Source organism: Neomonachus schauinslandi, chromosome 15 (assembly GCF_002201575.2).
Source record: "Neomonachus schauinslandi chromosome 15, ASM220157v2, whole genome shotgun sequence".
Lineage (NCBI taxonomy): Eukaryota > Metazoa > Chordata > Mammalia > Carnivora > Phocidae > Neomonachus > Neomonachus schauinslandi.
This window is the reverse complement of record NC_058417.1, coordinates 57293409-57314291: the sequence shown is the minus strand read 5'-3', so window position 1 is coordinate 57314291 and position 20883 is coordinate 57293409. Positions and strand designations below refer to the sequence as shown.

General features: G+C 60.5%; 2 protein-coding genes across 2 annotated transcripts; one reads left to right on the top strand and one right to left on the bottom strand.

Moving 5' to 3' along the window:
* Positions 1-3166: 3166 nt before the first annotated feature.
* CBX8 (chromobox 8) lies at positions 3167-5811 on the top strand. Its single transcript, XM_021680809.1, has 5 exons — positions 3167-3293; positions 3686-3729; positions 3939-4004; positions 4120-4186; positions 4636-5811. Exons 1-5 carry the CDS (start codon positions 3225-3227, stop codon positions 5527-5529), a joined length of 1140 nt encoding a protein of 379 aa, XP_021536484.1. The 5' UTR covers positions 3167-3224; the 3' UTR covers positions 5530-5811.
* An 8709-nt stretch (positions 5812-14520) lies between these two features.
* CBX2 (chromobox 2) lies at positions 14521-20848 on the bottom strand. The gene is made up of 5 exons (XM_044921793.1): positions 20777-20848; positions 20661-20704; positions 19611-19676; positions 17220-17322; positions 14521-15822 (listed from the first exon to the last, which is right to left on the bottom strand). The coding sequence occupies exons 1-5, from the start codon at positions 20846-20848 to the stop codon at positions 14521-14523; spliced, it is 1587 nt and encodes a 528-aa protein (XP_044777728.1).
* Between the last annotated feature and the right edge of the window lie 35 nt (positions 20849-20883).

Genomic DNA, 20883 nt, shown 5'->3' with positions numbered 1-20883 from the left:
ATTTCTCAGACTGCTACCTCTCAGTCTTCAAACCTTCCCCAAGCTGAGGTCTCTCAGTGACCCGTTTTCCCACTCTCTGTAACCCTGCTCTATCTGGGACAGCTGGTGGCGGGTGCCAAGCAGGGGTAACACCCCCACCTTGGAGGTTTGCTTTGGTCGGCGGGCAAGACTGAGTCTGCTGCTGAGAAGAACGGGGCTCAGTCTGATCTCAGATTATACTATACCTCTTGTTCCCTTCTGGACTGAGTTCTATCTTTGCTGTGGGCTTTGCAGGAACAATCCCCGATGTTTGCAAATCCAGACACCTCACAAGCGATAATTTTGTTCCGAACAAGAGTTTTCACTACCAGGCATAAAGAAAGGCAGAAAGGTGCAGCAAGAAAGCAAGGGGAACATTTCTCGGTACCCCTCCAGAGGAGGGGACTGTGCATAGCCACACCAGGGTTTGCATTTCCCCACTTCAAGCTCCCAAGGCATGTAGGCAAAGAAGGAAAAGGGGGGAGGGGGAGGAAGGAAAAGGGAGAGAAGGAGGGAGAAAGGAAAGCAGGAAGGCAAGGAAGGAAGGAAGGAAGGGAGGAGAGGAAGGAAGGGAGTAAGGAAGGAAAAGAATAAAGAAGGAAAGAAGAGAAACCCTGGGAGGGAGGAGGAACGCTAACTTTTCCAGCGTGAAACTGAAACCATCGACCTCTGCACGCCTCCTGCAAACTCCGGGTCTGTGAAGGCACCCAACGCAAACACAACTCCCGGGGACAGGGCTCCAGAAACCCTATCTGAAGGGAAACCGCCACTCATTGCGGGCGCAGACAGCCTGCGAGGGGTGGGGGGAGGGCGGGAGGCGAAGCGGGTCTGGTGCTTCGGCTGGCCGCGTAGGCTCCCTCCCTCAGGCCTCCAAGGTGGCCCTCGATCCTCCTCCGGCGGCTGGTGCGGGGCTGGGGCAGTCCGGCAACGTCGCCCACGCGGCCAGTGGATTCCAAGAGGGGACAGGCGGGGCGTGCAGAGCTGCCCGGGCCCAGGGCGCAGGGTGGGCTTTCTCTGGGCGGGGAAACCAGACACTTATAGGCTGCTGAGGCCGACTTTATTTTTACTGCCCAAACTGTTGGAAAGTATTTAAGCTTAAACAGAAACAGCTGTATCGCTAGCACCGGCCAACGAAACTATTTGTTACCGGGAATGACTTTTTATGATTAAGGACGCGGCCGTCGGCGGCCTCTCGCGGGCGGCCCGCGCGGGTCGGCTGGGCGATCTGGCCGTCGCCAACTCGCTGTTCGTTAAGACAGAACGGCCAGGGATGAGAATGTTCACCCAGCGCCCACCTTGTAAAGTTTGGGATCAAGGCCAAAACCTGGAACCCCGCTTTTCCAGGGGCGGGGGCGGGGAGTGGGAGGGAAGGTGGGCTCGGAGCCGCGCCTGTCCCGCACGCCCGGGACCGCGCCGCGCCCGCCGCCCGGCGCCCGCCGCGCACCTAACTTTGGACCGAAGGCCAGTTTTCCGCTCTGGGCTTCCTGCCCTTTCGAGTCAGACTCCTTGGCTCGCTTTTCTCTCTCTCTCTCTCTCTCTCTCTCTCTCTCTCTCTCTCTTCCCCCTTATTCTCCCACCCTATTCCTCGCCAAGGGAAATCGCTTCCAGTCAAGTTTATTACCGATGTTTTAACTAAATCGTGGGTTCCAAGGAGTGGGTGCTGTGACTTGCAGCTTGGGCGGTAAGAGAAAAGGGTCGGGGAGAGCTGGGCCCGGACTTGGGCTGTCACCGACGCCGCCCCAGCCACGGGTCACCGCGAGCTGAGCAAAAGTGTCTGTGAGTGCGTGTGTGCGCACGCAAGGTATCCGTGGCCCGGCCCTCGCCCGCGTTCCTGGACCTATCTTCGCCTGTGAGCCCCTGTCCCTCAAGCAGCACTGGACCCCGCGATGCCCCCCGCCACTTCCCGCTCGTGGTTCTCTGGCCGAGTGTCTGTTGCTCACGTCGGGAAGAGCCGTGGAAAGGAAGTGCACGGCACAGGCCCCGCAGGTCGCCCGGGTCCGCGGGGAGCGGGATGCCCCCACAGCCACTCGTCCCAACCCCAGCCAAGCTCCAGGCTCTGCCTTGGTGGTCGTCCACGCCCTCCCCCAACACACCGAGACCCCCGGCAAGGGGTCGGGGCTGGCGACGCGCGGTGCCGTGGCCTGGCGGGGACGATCAGCACGGACTGGCGGCAGGGGCAGGTGGCTGCGGACGTCGGGGACAGGTCCGGGGGCTGGAAGAAGGTGCGCGACGTCCCCCGCGGGGTTCTGGGGCGCGGGAAGGCTCGACAGGAACAGAGGGTGCCCACTAGGTCTGCGTTCGGCTTCCGAGCTAGGAGCGAGCGCTCGAGCCCAGCTCGCCTCGCAGGGCCCGGAGGGTGGCCGAGGGCAGGGCTGCGCGACAGGAGACAGAGACACAGGCACATTGATTTGTTAGCGGGATGGGGCTGGCGGCGGCGGGGGAGGCCGTTGTCATGGAGACCGAGGGTCGGGTGTGCGGAAGGGGGGAGGCTGTCAAGAGGGGAGCGGGTCCGGAGCGCGAGGCCGGCTTTCGGGGTACCGGTGCGGCCCGCGGCGCCCCAGCACCTGTGCATTGTGCATTGTGCGGCGCGGGCGGCGGCTGGGGGGGGGGGGGGGGCGCGAGTCCGGGCGGTGGGGGTGGGGCGGTCGGGGTCTGCCGAGGGGGCGGGGCGTGGCTGACACCACCTCGGGGGTCCTAGCGAGAGCCCTGGGGGACGCTGAGCACCGGAGGGACAACTTGGTGGCGGCGGAGGGGACCCCGGCGAGGACAGAGGGTGGACAGCCCCCTCACCAGCCCCGCAGACTGACAGCGGCCGGGCCCGCCCTCCCCGCTATGTCACTTCCGGCGGCGGCCCCCACCCCCTCGCGCTCTGTCTCTGGAGTAGCCTCGGACTCCGCCCCCTGGCGATTGGAACGCGGGTCACGTAGCAACGCGGGGGAGAAAGGGAGAGGGGCGTGGCCCGGAGCTCGCCCAATCAGCGCGCAGGGGCTCAGGCCCCAGCCGCTCCGCTTTAGCAACGTCGTTAGCAACACGTGGGGCCGGAGGAAGAGCGGGGCGGGAGGGGAGGAGGGAGCGGGCGGGGAGGGAGCGGGCGCGCGGGAGGGGGAGGAGAACTGACGTCAGCGGGAGAGTATTATGGTCTGTCGTGGGCTGGCTGCTGCTTTTCTGCTCCTGGAAGCGGCCAAGGGGGGAAGCGGCGAGTCAACATGGAGCTTTCAGCGGTGGGGGAGCGGGTGTTCGCGGCCGAAGCCCTCCTGAAGCGGCGCATACGGAAAGTAGGTACCTCCGTGGGCCTCGGACCGAGGCTGGCCGAGCCCTCCCCTCCCGGCCTGGGTTCCCTCCCCCTGCTGCAGCCCAGCTTCCCTTCCCCCAGGTCCCAGCAGCGGCCGCGGCCGTGGCGGCGGTGGCGGCGGCTCTGAGCCCAAGCGCTTTCCTTAGACTTGCAGCGATGCACAGATTGCATGGGTGGGGGGCGGGGTGGGGGGATGAATGCCGGTGCATGCACTTTGTGCAGCGTTTCGTGCAGGGGGTGATGCAGCGAGCGCGTGCCTTTCGCGATGGGATTTCGCGCATTCATTTGGTGCATGCATTTTTTGCATGTATTTCTTGTGTCCTCGTCATGCATTTCTCCCCTTGCACACACACATTTTCCCCTTTGCATCCGCAGGGACGCATGGAATACCTCGTGAAATGGAAGGGCTGGTCGCAGAAGTAAGTAGGTTATATGCAATTCTCAACCCCAGACTGTTGTTCGGGAGGTTTCTTTCTTCCTCTTTTTCCCTTTACGTTGAAATACAACACAATGCAACAAGAAAAGTTAGACACACACACACACACACACACACACACACACACACACACACCCGCCGCTCTTTCCCTGTTCCCGGGACTGACGCCCACTTCTTCCTGATTTCCTCTAGGTACAGCACATGGGAACCCGAAGAAAACATCCTGGATGCTCGCCTGCTCGCAGCCTTTGAGGAAAGGTACAGGCCCTTCCAAGCCTCAGACTCTGACTTAGGGACAGGGGTCCAGCCTGGACTGGAGTCCCACTAGATTCTTTACTCACACACCCCCTTTCTCTTTCCTTCCTGTCTCTAGGGAACGGGAGATGGAGCTCTATGGCCCCAAAAAGCGAGGACCCAAACCCAAAACCTTCCTCCTCAAGGTGAGATGGCAGGGCCCATTGGCGGGAAGCAATGTTGTAGTGTGAGATTTTGGGGAAGGGGGCCCTGAGGGCTTATGGACCTTTGGGGTGTCCACTCATGTTGCTTATTTATAATGTAGGAAGGAGTCCCCAGACGGGCTGTCACCAGGTCAGTGGCAGCGCCAAGGGGTGTCTTGGGGAAGGGGGCTTAGCCACACTAGGATTATGCCCACACCATCCCAAATAGACACACGGTCCAATACCAGCAAGAAGTGTGCTTGCTGCAAATGGCTGCTTCCAGACAAATTCTCTACCACTTCCCCCAGACTGCTGCCCTTAAGCCCCACCCCCACCCATATAGAAATTTCCAGGCATCAGAGGGTGAAGCAGGGAGGCCCCCGCTGGAAGAGGGGTGGGGGGGAGTGGGCAGGGGGCCCTGCTCTGCTTTTGACATGCCTTCTCTCCTGCAGGCCCAGGCCAAGGCAAAGGCCAAAACCTACGAGTTCCGAAGCGACTCAGCCCGGGGCATCCGGATCCCCTACCCTGGCCGCTCCCCCCAGGACCTGGCCTCTACTTCCCGAGCCCGTGAGGGCCTTCGGAACATGGGTCTGTCCCCGCCAGGAAGCAGCAGCGGCACTGGCAGCACCTGCCGGGTGGAGCCCCCGCGGGACCGGGACCGGGACCGAGAGCGGGAGCGCGAGCGCGAGCGGGACCGAGAGCGGGAGCGGGAGCGGGGTGCCAGCCGCACCGATGACAAGCCCAGCTCACCGGGAGACAGCTCCAAGAAGCGAGGCCCCAAGCCCCGGAAGGAGCTCCTGGACCCCTCGCAGAGGCCCTTGGGAGAAGCCAGTGATGGCCTCGGAGATTACCTCAAGGGCAGGAAGCTGGAGGAGGCCCCTTCCGGGGCAGGAAAGTTCCCAGCTGGCCACAGCGTGATCCAGCTGGCCCGGAGGCAGGACTCGGACCTGGCCCAGTGCGGTGTGGCCAGCCCCAGCCCGGCGGAGGCCACAGGCAAGCTGGCTGTGGACACCTTTCCGGCCAGGGTCATAAAGCACAGGGCCACCTTCTTGGAGGCCAGAGGCCAGGGCACCCTGGACCCAGGTGGCCCCCGGGTCCGGCATGGCTCAGGCACCCCTGGCTCTGTGGGGGGCTTGTATCGGGACATGGGGGCCCAGGGGGGAAGGCCCTCTCTCATCGCCAGGATCCCAGTGGCCAGAATCCTGGGGGACCCAGAGGAAGAGTCCTGGAGTCCCTCTCTGACCAACCTGGAGAAGGTGGTGGTCACCGACGTGACCTCAAACTTTTTGACCGTCACCATTAAGGAAAGTAACACGGACCAAGGCTTTTTTAAAGAGAAAAGATGAATTGGTGGGTGATCCCAGGACGAGAGAGCAGGAGAGAGAGTGGGAGCGCAAACTTGGCATAATGCTTTTTATTTCTGGGTGGGAGGCGGCCTTCTGGCTGGTCCTGTCCCTAACTTCACACACCCAACCCTTTCCATTCCTCCTCCCTCCCCTCAGTTTTGGTTGGAAAGATTATCTCTAGAGTTATATTTTCTATTAGATGTAAATATGTTATTTAAGAAAAAATATCTAAATATATATATTTCAACTCTTGAAGTTGTTTTATTTAAATAAGGAGAGAGAGAGAGACTCAGTGTGGTTTAGTTGGGGCAGACGGGCTGAGTCGCCGCCCCTCAGCCACCCAGGGCACTAAGGAGGTTGGGGACCTGGGTACTGGACCTCTCTGATGGTGTCTGGAGGGACTCAGCCTACCCACTTGACCCCTCCTCCCTTTTCCCACAGCCCCTTGGCAGACCCCTGGAACCAAGGCAGGACCCGGATTTTTTCTCTCTTCCCATTGGCCCACTAGGCCAACAAAAGATTGGCTCCCCAATCACAAAAAAAGGGGGTGGGGTCAGTGTGTTTGGCCTTTTTTTTTTTTTTTTAAGATTAAGAAGTCTGTTGGCGGGGGGGGGGGGGGGGCAGTATTCACTTGAATAACTTTTGTGTGTGATGTTGAAGGTAAAAAGTTGCAGGTGGGTGGGGAGCAGCAGATTCCCCCCAGGACCACATCAGGAAATGCACTTTACGGGAGATAACTTGTGTGGGATACACGCCGATCCGATCGTGTGTATGTCATGTGGATAAAATCTCCCAGTTCCCTCGATTCCTTTCCTTACTCCACAGAAAGAAAAGAAATCCAGCGAATCTGTTTACATTCCCGAAATGCCAGGATAAATTGGGAGGATTGCATGTCAGTGCCCAGAGTTCGAGACAGTCGCTTTACAGGAAAAGTGTTTGGGGGTGGACTTTTTCCTTTTCGCGTCCTCTAGCCTCGCCAGAAGAGACGGTGGCCCCCACCTCCCAGGAAGAGTTGGACTAGCCTGCCTCCCTCGGGGAGGGCGGGCCGCCGGCTCTCGAATGGACGCATGGCCAGACAGGCCCACCCTGCGGGACCCACGGAGGGAGGCGCGGCGGCGGGCGCGGCTGGGAGCGGGGGCTCCGCGCCGTGGCCTGGCCGGGAGTGCGGCGGAGGCTCGGGCCTCGGGGCTCGGGCCGGGCAGGACTCGCATCCCCCGCGGCTCCGGCGGGCGAGGGGAAGGAGGGGCGAGGCGAGGTTTTCATCCAAGAATGCGCATCAGAAACTTTTGCTTTTTCCTCCCCCCCACCCCGCCCTCTTCTTAAAAGCAAAAGCTATAATTTATAGGCCTTTTCGATTCGCGGAGTGTTCTCTACTTGAACTCGACATTCAAACTCCGCCAAAGGGGGCGGGAGGAGCCGGAGTTGAAAAGAGACGGCCGCGGCGGGGGAGGCCGTGCGCGGCGGCGGGGCCCGGGGCGCCCCCGTGTGCTCCAGGGATGCAGAACGCGCGCCCCTCTTTCGACTCGAAAGCACAAATCTGTCTCCCCCCCCACACACACCTCCTTCTCTTCGAGGGCTGATCCTTTGGCCTCCCCGGCCTCCCCCGCCCTTAGAGGGCTAGGAAGATTCGACTGCCCACTGCTTGTCTAGGGAGGGCGTGGGGGTCCTGCGCGCGGGAGGAAGCACAGACTCCCGGCGAGCGAGGCGGGGGGGCCGGGGCTGGGGGGGAGCTTCTAGATGGGGATACAGGGTGGGAACTCCAGCCTTGTCCTCCTCCGCACTCCCCATCTCCCCGCCTCCCTCTTTTCCTCCAGACTTTCTTGCCTTTAAAGTGAGGGGGTTAAAAAAAAAAAAAGAGAGGAAGACGGTGTACTACATGATTTTATTTGTTTTTGAGTATCAAATTGCGCCTATAAAGAGAAGCCCCTGGAATGGGGATTTTTATCTGCTCACATTTGTAAAACTAGTATTTTAGACTTTGTATAAAGAAGCGCCGTTGACCAAGTGTATCTGCTAAAATGTGGACGCTATTTTCAGATGAAGCTTCATTGAAGAGACATGTCTGTTACCCAGTGGACGGTAACTCGGGGACACGTGTCTACCTGGCTGCCGCCTTCCTTTCTCCCTTCCTCCCTTGGCTCCCATCTCCCTCCCTCGGGGCTGACTCTGACTCTTCCTTCCGACGTTCCGGGGCCAGCCTGCTTCTGCCCCTGCCTCCCCTCTGTCCGCCGTCTGTCCGTGGCCATGCGTGTGTGTCTTTTCCGCTCGCTCTTGCGACGCTGACCTGGGGGGGGGGGCAGGGGCCAGGGCCGCGTGGCTGGGAGTCTGCAACCGCGCGGGATGTGCGTGTGTTGAGTTTATTTAATTCTAAGATTTGTACAAATCTAGAATCGATCCCCGCCTCAGCTCAAGAGTGAAGCTTCGGTACCTATCTTCTGCGGTCGTGAATGTCTGTATCCAATACCGCTTTCTACGTGTTTAAATATATACTTTGTAAATAGAGACATGTCTCGGTTTTATTCCTTCCCCTCCCCCCTCCCCACTGGAGCAGAGGGAGGACTAGCCTGGGGAGAGAGGACCCTTTCTTCCTGTCTCATCCCACCCACCCCCACCCTTGCCCCCATCGGCCCCGAAGGATTCCTCCAGTAAAGGCCCGTCCCCAACTGGGGGAACTTTCCAACTAGGGGAGGGGGGAGAGGTGGGATCCGGAGGGAGTGGGCTATGACTCTCCTTAGCCTCCAGGGGGGAGGTCGTGGCTTTCCTCACCTACGGGCTGCAATTTTCTGGGACCCAGGCAGAACTCGGGGACACCAGGAGGATGGGCACGACCTTTAGGGTCCCCTTTCTTCTGGCGGGGCTCCACCCCCCCCCTGCGCGCCCCACCCCTAGGCCCGACGGCGCTGGTCCCCGAGGCCCGGGCGCCCCACAGATGTGCGCCCGGCGGTTCCAGGCCTGCTTTCTGGTGCTGTCGCGGGACCCGCCCCCCAGACCCACCCAGCCTCGCCAGCGCTCCCCGAAATGCAGCGCCTCGCGCCTATTGATTGAGGAATTGAATTCGCGGGTATTGCTAGGCAACTGGCTGCTCGGAGCCGGCGCAGAGCACGCTGATGTGATTAGTGAACCTGGCGCGGCCGCCGCGCAGCCCCGCGCCCCCCGCCCCCCACCAGCCTCTCCGTCCCCGGTCTTCTTGGGGTGTAGGAGCCCCAACGCCGGGCGAGGCGCCGTCCGGGGAAGAGCAGAGCGCAGGGTGGGGATAGGGGTTCTTGGCCCTCCCGGGCGAAGACTTTGCAGGGCGCTGACGTGGGGCGGCATGGGAGAACCGCCTTCCGGACCCCAAGGCGGCCATGGCTTGTCCCAGTCCCACCCCTGTAGCCCCCCCGCAGACCGTGTCACGCAGAGAAGCCCTGACCTAGGCGCACTCGCAGAGCGCGAAGGGAGAGGCGTGGGGACGCGTTCGCCCGCACATCTCCAGTCTTCGGCCAGCCGGTTGGGAACCCCGCCCTTGGCGGTGCTCTCCGCGCCTCTTTCCCCAGTTCTGAGAGCTGAGTGGGAGGATCGGGGAGGGAGGGAGCGACTGGCGCCGGGGCTGGGGCAGCGGGTCATGGGGCATTGAGTGCCCTTCGGACTTGAGGGGCCTGCGCCCGCAGCGCGCAGAGTCGGGGCGGGGATGGAGTGGGGTGGCCTGGCGAGGGGCGCCAGGGGCGCTCGCCCCTGAGCGGTGGCCCAGCTGCTCGATCGGAACTCCCTCAACCGACCTCTCCTGGGTGTTTGGGCAGCGGAGAGGACTCGTGTTTAGGAAGATGAGAGGCGCCGACTCTGTCCCCTTTTCCCGCCTGGCTGGCCACCATCAACCTCGGCTTTGACCGGGAGCTCCTTGCGCGGTATCCGTTCCCTGGGCAGGTTCTCCACGAGAGTGACCAGGAGCGGAGGCCTCCGCCCGCAGTGCCGCCTCTGTCCTAGGGCAGGGTCGGCTCCTCTGGCCGACGCTGGTTGGACTGGAATCTTTATGGCTCTTTGAAGCGCGGCGGATCGAATCCATTTTTCTGTCCCTTTGATGCTTGCAACGCACCGATCCTAGGGGAGGCCCTGTGCTGTGAGCGGGAGACCCGACGGCGAGAAGGCCGGCATCCAGCGCTTTGGGGGCTCATGCTCTAACTTTCTCCTCTCACCAAAAACTCCTCCAGGCCCAGAGGGGGCCTCGGATCCAGCTGGAGTCTGAGATGGGAGCTGCTCAGTGTTTGGCGGCGCTCCACGGCGTCCAGCCTTGGGGGCCTGGATACGGGGAATAGGCTGTGGGTTGGGGCCGGGGCTTTCTTCCAGACACTTCGGAAATGGAGGCTTCCAGGGGCTTCTGGGAGCAGTCGGGGTGGGGGTCGAGCAATTCGGTTCCCCGGGGCAGCTCGGAGCCCGAGGTGGGGAATGTCCCCTGCGCGTCCGAAGAGCCAGAGGCTCGAAGTCCGCGGGCCGCGCGCGCCCTCTAGAGGCGATGGCCTGAGTCCCTCCCCGGGCGCCCACCCCCTCCGGGCCTTTCGATTCGCGGAGCGCTTGCGGCCAGTGCCTTTCTGGGTCTTGAAAGCAGCCCTGGGAAAGCCGCATCTCCCCCACCCCAAAGCACGCTACAGTGGGCCACGGTGGGCGCCCCCTCTGCGCCCTCCCTTGCGGAGAGGAAGGGGGTGTTCAGCCGCCGGGATCCCCGTAGCCTTGCTGAACCATCCCGCCAGGCGCCCTTGGGCTGGACCCGGCGGCGCGGGGCTGAGTCCGTGGGAGGCCGCGGGCCGGGTCGGGCCCCTTGGCAGCCCAGCCCATTCTTTCTGGGAAGGAGGTGGATTAGGCCATCAGATCAGCCGCGCAGAAACGAACAAAGGCCGGTGTGGGTCAGGGCCCCGCACCCGTCTGGCGGAGGCTCTAGAGACAGGGGCTCCCACGAAAGCCTGGCTCGCCACCGGGGGCAGCGCGGGCTCCTGCTCTGCGTGCCCACTCCTTCCTGGCCATCCCCACCCCCCTTCCGCCCTCTCAAAGGCCAGAGTCCCGCCAGGCAGGCGTCACCCCTGCCCACCTTCTCCAAAACAGAACAGGTCCAGCCTCTGCAGGGGCAGCAGAAGAAAGCAGGCCTGCAGCCTCGCCCCAAGAGTTGCACTTCCAATTCTCTGGCCTTTTCTGGAGAGTGCGTTGCATTTCTATTTGTAGTGCGAACCTCCTCCCCAAGGAAAACATCCAGGCCTTTGCCCCAACTAGCCTTTCAACTGGTGGAGGCCAACATCCAGGTCCAACTTTTGTCTTCACTTCAAAGGGAGCTTGATTCTCCCTGGAGGATGAAATTTATGAACACATTCAGGCTGAGGGCAATGCAAACCCTGAAGGCCCAGGGAAGGCTCTAGAATAGGCAAATCAGCTCCTTATGAGCTAGGAGTTAGGAGTACAATAGTACCAGCGACTCCAAACCTCTGGAAGGCCACAGCGGCTCCTCTGGGGGTCTTAGAGCTGTGTCCTTCTGAAGTGTTAGCACGGGGGCGGACTCAAGGGGTATGCAGCTTTCCAGCACAGTGTCTTTGGGGTTAACTTAAAGTCTCGCTTTCTGGGAAAGGTCTCCAAGTGAGTTTATTATGTCCGGCAGGCAGCGTCCCCGGCCTCTGCCTACTAGATGCTGGGAGCGGCAACCTTCACCCCTGTCCCCCAGTCGTGACCACCAGAATCATCTCCCGATGTGGCCCAATCGCCCTTTGTGAACTGCTGGTGTAGGGGTTCACAGTTGTAACCAACCCCACCCCTTTGCTTAGAAAAAACACTCCCCCCCCACCCCACCCCCTGCACTCCAGGAAAGGGGCTAGCCCTTTCCCGAAGGCTTGGATGTTTCCATCAGTCCACATCCAGAGTATTTTGGGCAAGTGAAGAGAGATTATTGTTTCCAGGCATCCCGCGTGATGTACACCAGGCTGACAAGTTTAAAAAAAAGATTTATTGATATACTAAAAGTTAACAGAAAGTAAGACAAACCCCGACACCACTCACTAATGTCTCCCCTGCAAAATAAATTAATGTCAAAAAAAAAAAAAAAAACCTGCAACCTATGCCTAGTGTTAGTTTTCCAAAAATACTAGAAAGGCAACAGAATCTTTAGATATACTTGAGCAAAAATCTGGTCATCTAGGCACTACCTCGCCCCTCCTCCCACCCCCTCCCCCCAAACCACCACTGGCTTCCTGGGGGAAGCATTTTCTCTAACTGGTAGGTTCTGATTGAATATGGGGGCTGGGCTGCCATCCTGCTTCAACAAAGATCTTAAGCTTCCCGGGGCAGTAACATATTCACTTTTGTTCTCTCTTTTAAAAAAGCAAACAAACAGCCATAGTTTAAAGCAATTAGAAGTGGCATACATGAATGATTTTTTTTTTAATTAAAAAACACAAATCAAGCCAGCAATTGGCACTGGTCCAAACCTCCGCTCCTTCTTGTTTCCCCCTAATGAAACCTCTAGGCCCAGAGCCCTCTTAGTCACGTCAGGATTTTGAGTGTAACCAAACCGAGGCACACTCTTTTTGGTACCAAAAAATATATATAAAAATATGTCAAACCCTCTTAAGGACAGACTGGCCGCTTCTTCCTATCCATGACAAGCAAACAAAGACAACACGATTAAAACACCCATTCAGCATACACTGTGACGCAATCCATGTGGGGAACCCTGCAGAATCAACAAGGGATCTCCAATCAGACGTGACTGATGCCGTGCACACACACACGCGCGTGCACACACACGCACACATAGCAGCAAGTAAGAGAGCACTACTTTTATTGGTAAACATGACAATCAACTCTCCAGCGGAGGCGGTCACGCCTGCACGTGTGCGCACGCACACACACACACACACGCATGCACACACCCTTTAAAACACGAACCACATGGAGACACAAGCACTGAGAAAACCACACAACACAGCAAGAAGGCAAAGCGGCTGGGAGTAAGGTGTTTGCAGAGTCAACTTTGGGATTGAAGTAGCTGGTAAACAAAGGCACCATGTCGGGGTTTGGAGACCCGGCTGTTGAGAACATCAGGTCAGTGCTGACACACATTTGTCCAGCAGCCCACGGAAGCCCAGGGTGGCCCTAAGGGCTCAGAGCTGCTGGCGGCCGGGCTCTGCAGCCTCTAAGGAAGCCCGGGGCCTGGCAGAAAGGGAGTCTCAGAGCCTGGAGGCCATCAGCCCCTCTGAGGGGAAGGCAGCCCAGAGGAGCCCCTCTATTCACAGCCAGGGAACATCGGGGTGTCCGGGGACTGGAGGGGAAGCTGGTGTCAGCGGCCCAGGGTGCTGGGATCCCTTTCTTCCAGACTGTGCAGTGAGCTGCAGTCTCTTCCCCCCGCCTCCTGGGGTGGGGGGGAGCATGGAGGGGGCAATTCTCCTCTTTGCTGCCCGCTTTCCAGTTCTAGCCTGGTTGTCTGGGATGCCGAGCCCTCAGATCTGCCAAGATGGGCACCACTCCCGCCGCAGCCCAGCACGGCTACCACGCAGGTGACCCAGAAGCCACATGTGGATACCCCTTAGCAAGGTCCTGGACACGGGTCTGTCCCCAAAGGCACACTGTTGAAACTGATTCAGACACACAAAAGCCATCTCTATTTGGCGCGGAGGGTGAGGAACGAGGGAGCTGGAGGTCTGGCAGGCCCACCCCTCAGAAAGCAGAGCTCCCCGCGTGAGCCTGGGCTCCCCCGTGATCAAGGCAACAGGACAGAGTGCCCACACGGGCTGGCTGGCTTCCACCAACCGCTGAGGCAGAAAAGGACCCTGCACCTCCACTTTTCTTTTGGCATCACAAAGACCTGGTGACCCCACTCCCTGACCCACCTCTCTGCCACGAGCCGTCCCAGGCGGCTCCCAGACTCGGCCCGTCTGGGGGCAGGCAGATCGGGCCTCTCAGATTGTGCCCCACTTCCAAAGGATTCAGGGACACGGCTTTGCAGCCGGGAAGGAGCTCGTGGAACCCCCAAAGGTGGGAGGGATTGTCAGGGAGAGGAGGTGCCCGTGGGCCGCGACAGAGGTGGGCACAGTGGGAGCTGTGCCGGACAGGTCCAACGCTGGAAGTCTGCGGGCCACGGGAGGGTGGGCCTAACTCCGGCGACTGCCCACACTCCCACCTTCCAGGGGCTCCTGGGGGCAGTTTGTGGGGCCACGGCTGTCCCTGCACAGAACAGCACCAACAGCAGAAAGGAGGGCAGCCAAAGTGATGCCCTTCCGCTTCTGCTCCCCCGGAAACGGGGAGGCTCTAGTGAAACAGCTCTGGGACCAGACCCCTCCCAGTTCGTGCTGACTTCGGGCCAACATTAATGTGAGCCAGGGTCACAGGGCACCAGGGATGTCTGCAGGGTTCCTGAGCACCCCAACAAGCACCTGCCCTACATTCAGGCCGCAGCCTTGAGCTGTTGGCATGGGGCAGGGACAGGGAGACGGACAGGCGCCCTGGTCCTTGCCAGTCGGGCACCACTCTGAAGGGGGGTCCTGACTGGCGAGGTCCCTTAGCTGCCCCCTAGTTGAGCCCTGGAGCAGTCCCTCAAGGCCTTGCCCCCACCCCAGGCCACGTTCCTTCCCCACCACTGGGCAGGAACTACTGAGCTGGATCCCTCCTCTAACAGCTGTGTCCCCCGGATATGCAGAGGAAAGCTGAGCCCCCACCCCGCCGTCACAGGCAGGGCAGTTCAAACAGCAAACGGGACGGCCTTGAGGAACGTTCGGCCAGAGACACGGGAAGGCAGACTTCCTGAGGCATGTGGGAAGTGAAGCAAAGGCCCAGAGGTAGGAATGAGGGCAAGGCCAGGCCTTGGCAAGGCATCAAGGTACTGCCCTGCCTGAAATCACAGGCAGGGCCACAGCAAGTCCCCTCCCAGCCTGCCCCGGAAGGAGGCCACGCAGACCCCAGAAAGGGCTGGGGGGTGCAGGGCAGTTATCAAAGCAAAACCAGAGGCCAGAGAAGGGCAGGCAAGAGCTGGGCCGCCACAGGGCATCAGTAATGTCTCAGGTTGAAGAAGCCCACGCTGGTGGGGGACTCCTTCACCGTGACCGTGATGAGGTTGGCAGTGACATCGGTGACAAAGACGTGCTCAATGAGGCTGCGGGTGGGCTTCCAGTCCTGGCTGGTCTGGACAGACACAGACGGGTTTTGTGCGGTGCCGGGCGGTGAGGCCGAGCCGGGCTCTGAGTCGGAGCTGCTCTCCTCCCCGGCGCTCAGCTCTCCGGGCAAGGCTGTCTTGCGTGCTTCCCCGGGGGCCGTGTGGCCCTCCTGACCGCTGGCGGCCGCGCTGCCCCTGACACAGTCCCTCCTGCCCGCAGAGGAGGGCAGAGCCACCACCCTGGAAGGCAGCTTCTCGCTCTTGCTGCTGTCGGAGGGCATGGTGGCCCCACTCCCCCCCGCGGGGCCGCCCCCGGCGCTCTTCCCCACAGCTGGGCAGGTAGCAGGGACGCCCTTGCTGGCCGTGGCATGGCGGGCAACCATGCCCACCCCCGCTGTGCCGTTCTTGACACTCTGTAAGTCCAAGACCTGGAGGCTCAGCTCCTGGGTGGGTGCAGGCTGGGGGCCCAGGCACCCAGCAGGGCCCTTGCTGCTACTGTGGACATAGGGGGGCCCCCCTGTACCCCCCCCTTTCTGCTCCATAGCCCCACTGCTGGGGGCCTTTGGGACTTTGCTTCCTGGGGAGCTGATCCCCAGCTCCCCCTTCTGCGTCCTCACCTTGAGGTCCAGCCCGAGGCCGCACTTGCCGGCGGTCTGGGCCTTGAGGGCCAGTCTGCTGGCGGCCTGGGCCTGGCTCTGGCTCATTCGGTTCATGTAGTGCACGATGGAGCTCTGCCAGCTGATGCCGCCCCGGCTGGGGCTGCCAGCCATGCCCTTCATCAGGCTGGCCAGGTTCTCCGGGGTGGCCATGGCACTGGGGCCACTGCAGGCCTCCTTGGCGTGGGCCTTCAGAGCGGCCAGGCCTGCCACGGGGGCGCTAAGCGGAGGGGGCAGCTTGCTGGCTGGCGCCCCCAGGTCCTTCCGGGCGGTCTTCAGCACCTTGGCCAGGCTCACGGGTCTCCGGGCTGCCTTCTGCTCCGGGGGCAGGGGCTTGCGGCCTCGTTTCTTCCGGATGGGGTCCTTCAATTCGGGTTTGGCCACCAAGATCTGGGCCTTCTTCTGAGGCACCGGGTGGGTCTCGCGGCCCCGGGGACCCCGCTTGGCGTCTAAGTCACTGTCGTCCTCTTCATCAGAGGAGGTAGAGGAAGACGTGGAGGAAGAAGAGGAGCTGCTGGATTTGGAGGGTGCGTCGGGTTCCTGCAAAGACAGAGGACAGGTGTCACCGGCTGGAAGGCCGGGCCCCCAGGACACCTCACAGCTGACACCTCCGGTGGCTGCCACCCCAGAGAAGCAGTCAGGAGGGAGCGATGACGCACCAGCTCGTCCAGAAGAGATCGGAAAAGTCCTTGTGAGATTCCATGAGATGCAGTTAAAAGCAGAATGAGCAGAACAAAGAACAGGTGGTTTGTCAAATCAGAGCAGAGCAACGAAGCAAAGAGCATGCGCGGTCACGTCCCGGGCACTACGGCCTTGAAGGAGGGACGCCGGTTTGGCTCCAGGCTCCCTAGCAGACAACTTGGAAAGGGAAGCGCAGAGCTTACGAGGCAGGCTAAGTAGTGCGTGTAAGTGCGCTCCGTAATCTGAAGCAAGGGGACATCCTGCTCCAATCCTCCCACTTCCCAATCGGACCCCTTCAGAACATTCCAGCACACAGGGGAACAAACTGCTGCCCTCCTGACTTCTGGGTGTCAGGGCACCCTGTGTCTCACTGGGCTGGCATTTCCAAGGGCACACTTTAGGGAAACGGAGCCAACACTGGCTCCCTGCTGTGAAGCTTGTGGGCCCTCAGCTGGGCACGATCCAATCCAACCCGGAGCCTCAGAGCCTCCTTGCCCAGCCAGGCCCACGGCCTCTATGCCGCTTCCGTGGTCCCCAGTTGGTCCCTCTAGCTGATGAGAGCCCGAGGGCACAGGACCCCCCGGCTCCCACTGTCCTACTCGAAAGGAAGATTGTGAAGAGCAGGCCAGTGTGGACCAGCCATCAAACCTTAAAGCGAGGTTTTCACAGCCTCCCAGAAGGGAGGTTTCTGTACGTGCCTGAGCTCTTGGCCACACTGTGTGGGTTCAGGATCCTGGGGCAGTAACCTTGAGAAAGGAAACCTAGGCACATCCCAGACTGGGGCTGTGACCCTTCTCCCCATCCTGCTTCTGAACTGCTGAAGGGAGGGCATTGCCCAGGACCCCCAAGCGTGCATCCCTGTGGGCTGCCCTGGTTAGTCTACTCAGTGAACCTTTAAGCACCTACTGTGTGCATGCGTCCTGATCTTTTCTGTTCCCCCAAGAAAGTGATCGGCAGCCAAGTCTGACCCTGCCATCCACTAGAAAGGAGTGCAAAAGGGACATCAAATGAACAAGAAACCAGCTCTGGAGGGGACCAGCCCTCCTGGCCGCAGGGGCAGGGGCTTGCTGTTGCCCCCTGCTGGCCGAGGTGTAGAGCCACCAGCAAGGAAGGAGGCAGAAGGCACAGGTCTTCTGAGCCAGGGATTGACCTCTGTGGAGGAGCCAGCGCGATCCCCATTCCCCAGAGCCCTCAACCCTCCTGCCCCTGCCTTCCACTCTGTGCAGAGGGGTGCGAAGAGGTCAGCGGCCACCCACCTTGAGCTTGGAGTGGCGGCTACAGGACATCACCGTGTGCTTCCTCGGCCGGCCCCTGGGCCGCTTGCCTCTCTTCCGGTTCTGCACCTCCTTCTCGTGTTCCCTTAAGACAATCACCAGTCAAGGTGGGAGAAGCCCTGTGCACACACCCTCTCCCACCACACGGGAACCCCAGGCCGCCAAACACCGCCCCTCAACACTCCGGGCCTGCGGTAGCTTATCATCAGTCCCACTGCAGAAACGCATGCCATTCATGAACATACCCAAGGCAGACGTCTAGACCCTCCTGTTTCCAATACGGTATTAGTTTTTTACCTACTGGTTTCATTGCATTTGGGTAAAAATGAGTGAAAGAAATTTCAGCAAAGCCGGGAAAGGAACAATTCTCCAGTTTTCCCAGACTCCTCTTCAGACAGCCCTGTGCTAATCCCGGCCACTTTCCATGGGCAGAATGTTTCGTGGAACTTCTAGAATGCAGCCCACTAGAAGGAGCCTTCGTGTCCCATGGTCCAACCCCAGCGCTCCAAACAAGAGTCGCGGGCTGGCAGACAAGGACCACTGGCCCCAGCCTTTGCCTCTCCAGTCTACGAGCTCTGGTCAGGGGAACCAAGGGCTCTGGTCCCACCTGCACTCTGGTCTTCCCAGAGCCAGTGCCCTTGGCTCACTCCCGGCTTCCTTTTCCTAACACCTCTTTGTTCCTAGACTGTGCTCTTGACAGATGCACTGGAGGTGCCCGACCCCGAAGTGGCTGGAGCTCAAAGCCCACACACCCTTAATCAGCTCCCAGAACTCGGGGTCATGAAGCCAAGAAAGCTGCCTCCAGCCCGACCCCCAGAGAAAGCTTGTATTGCAAGCCACCCCTGGGGAAGAGGCTGATCCGAGACTCTTCCCAGTAATTAAAAGGGGCAACTGTCATCTTGTTGGGGCCTGGAAGGCTATCTCTTAAAGAATCCAATTAGTATAACCAGACAAAGCTCACACTCTCTGAAGCAGCCCCCAACCTGTCTCCCAGAAGGGCAGGGGCATCCCCTGGGTCTCCTCTGCAGATTTTGAATCTCAGACCTGCCCTTACAAATGCCACCCCCCCCCCCCCCAAGTACGGGCCGCCCGCTCCTTAGTTTTGGGGGGGGGGCTGTCGCCTGGGTGCATAGGGGGAGACACCCGCCTTCCCAGATTTCTCTTCCCCATGATCCCCAGATCACCCCATGCTTGTTTTCAACTCTCGCACCTCCTGGATATTTCACCCTAGTTCTTGTCTGGTGTGCAATAACCAAAAAGGACACACACTCTCTCAGCAGTTAGGGGGCTGTCTTGCAGAGAAACAGACCAGCTCCCACCACCCCTCCCCTGCCCAGGCTTACAAGACCCGAATTATGAATTCAACAGCGGACAAATTACTGATAAGCTTTTCCAGAGGTATGGAGGCAAGCGTACTCTGGCCTCGTCTCTCCTAACTCTGCTCAAAGCCCATCTTTACTTGCTTCCCACTGCAAGGCCTCTTGGAGAAGACCCCACTACAGTGGGGGTAAAAAGCGGACCAGAGAACAAGCTGGCCAGATTGACCCCAGATGGGAAAGCTGCTGAGCAACTCATTTATCTGCGTCTATCAGTAGGGCAACCCGCAGTAAAGTCACCCTCCACCCCCCCGCAGTGTGCTTAGGGACATCGCTTCCCGGACCCTCCTGCCAGGAGGCTGGCCCCTCCATCATCTGCCCCTCGTCACCCTTTTGCCTATCTCAAGGACGTCTCTCTTAACCCAACTCTATCTAAAAATAGAGATGACATCTAAAATCACAGAAGCAAGTTTGTCCCCTGAGACTTGCAAGGGTGGTCCACCCCCCCCACCCCATACCACCTGTTTTGCAGTCTAAAGAAAAATAAATGTGTCGCTTCCGGTACAGAGCCCACTAACTTTCTGCTGTGCTGCTTCAGCTCCCTCTCTGGGCCTTCTCCTGCTCCATGGCACCCTCAGGGAGCACTGGGCGGCCAGACCACTATTTTTATGGCAAACCTGCCATCCTAGTTTTTATTAGTGCTGTTGGCAAATGACTCAACAGAAAAGGCCAACAAGAGAAGCCAGAATTTTTCAGGAAGGAACCGAGAAGGTTCATTTTTGCAAGTCTGGCTGTCAGAAGGACCCAGAGCAGCACTAAAACAGTGACTTCTGAGATCTGGACATGGTGCTGGCCAGCCAAGGGAAGGCCGGGGAGGGGCTCATCTGGGACCTCAAAGCTGGGCCCACCTCCACCGACAGCCCCAGCACGGAGGCCCTCAGACCACAGCCCAAGCCCAGGACCCCTAGAAGGCCCGCTCGGCCCTGAACCACAACAGGACAGGCCACGTTCTCCCCAACATTCTCCCCCTTCCCACACGTGCTGTTAACTTTCTCACTTCTTCTGGAAGGCCAGGAGCAGCCTTGGGTCCAGGATATTTTCCTCTGGCTCCCAGCTGTTGTGTCTGGAAAAGCAAAACGCAAGGCGTCAAGAAACACCAGGCCGGGAAAGGCCACTTCACAAACCAGCTGGAGTGGGGCCGCCCCCTCGCCCTCCAATCCCTGCTGATGGCAAGGGCATCGGGGTGCTGTGGCAGAGTCCCCCTAAATCCCACCCGTGCCTAGGATGAGTTCCTGGAGACTGGGGGCCTTAAGGCCAATACCTCAGCCCCAAACTCCAAGGGAAACCACCACTTCAATCCTCAATTAACTAACATTCGGCCTCAGGAAAACTCCACAGTCTCCCCCTGGGAGGAAAACAAATCCCAATAAAATGGGAAGTTACCGGGAGGGAAGCCCCCAAAGCCTGGCCCGGATCCAGCGAGGGAAGGGAAGGCTGCTCCAGGATGCAGGGAGGGGCAGGCCGAGGGGCACAGAAGCGCTGCCCAAAGATTCAGAACAATGTGGCTGGCGCCCAAGCGAGCGCGGGCCAGGGCACCCGGAGGGGAAAGCAAAGAAAGAAAAGTGGGGTCCGGAAAGAAAGGGGAAACGGGTGTGCCCGAGGGGCTGTAAACAGAGCCCCTTCCGGGGATGCCAAGTCCCCTTCCTTACTTTAAAAGCGGGGGGGGGGGGGAAGGAGCCCTTACATCCATCAATAGGAAGCTCAGGTTACAGTGGGGAAAATATGGACGGGAGAAGGGGGGTTCACGTCCCGCGGCGAGGGCTGAGGCGGGCTGGGGGCGTAGGCAACAAATGGGCGCGGGCGGAGCGCGCGGCGCGGGAGGGAAGCGGGCCGGGGCGCGGGGCCCGAGGGGCTTCCGGGGAAGGCCGCCCAGCCCCGCGCCCGCGGGCCCGTAAACAAAGGGCGGCCCCGCGCAAGACTGCGCGCCCCCTTCCCGCCGAGCCCGCAGGGACCCCGCGAACTTCCCGCCCAGCGCGCGGACGCCCCCGCCCCCCGGGGCCGAGGTGGCGCGGGCGGGAAGGCGCGCGCCGCGTTGTCGGGGACTCACTTGGAGGACCAGCCGCGCCACTTGACCAGGTACTCCAGCTTGCCCTGCAGGGAGAGAAGAGGCGCGTGAGCCGGGGCGGGCGGGCGCGGGGCGGGCGCGGGCCGGGCCGCACGCACCTTGCGGAGCCGCTTGCTCAGGATGCACTCGGCGGCGAAGACCTGCTCGCCCACGCTGCTCAGTTCCTCCATGCTGCCGCGCGCGCCCGCCCCGACCGCGGCGCCCG

Excerpts from the sequence above, each read along its gene's own strand:
- CBX8 (XM_021680809.1), top strand. The coding sequence starts at position 3,225 with ATGGAGCTTTCAGCGGTGGGGGAGCGGGTGTTCGCGGCCGAAGCCCTC. Across the intron at positions 3,294-3,685 it reads TGAAGCGGCGCATACGGAAA|GGACGCATGGAATACCTCGT; the intron begins GTAGGTACCTCC and ends TTGCATCCGCAG. Across the intron at positions 4,187-4,635 it reads CCAAAACCTTCCTCCTCAAG|GCCCAGGCCAAGGCAAAGGC; the intron begins GTGAGATGGCAG and ends TCTCTCCTGCAG.
- CBX2 (XM_044921793.1), bottom strand. The coding sequence starts at position 20,848 with ATGGAGGAACTGAGCAGCGTGGGCGAGCAGGTCTTCGCCGCCGAGTGC. Across the intron at positions 20,705-20,776 it reads TGAGCAAGCGGCTCCGCAAG|GGCAAGCTGGAGTACCTGGT; the intron begins GTGCGTGCGGCC and ends CTCTCCCTGCAG. Across the intron at positions 15,823-17,219 it reads GCCGCCACTCCAAGCTCAAG|GAACCCGACGCACCCTCCAA; the intron begins GTGGGTGGCCGC and ends CTGTCTTTGCAG.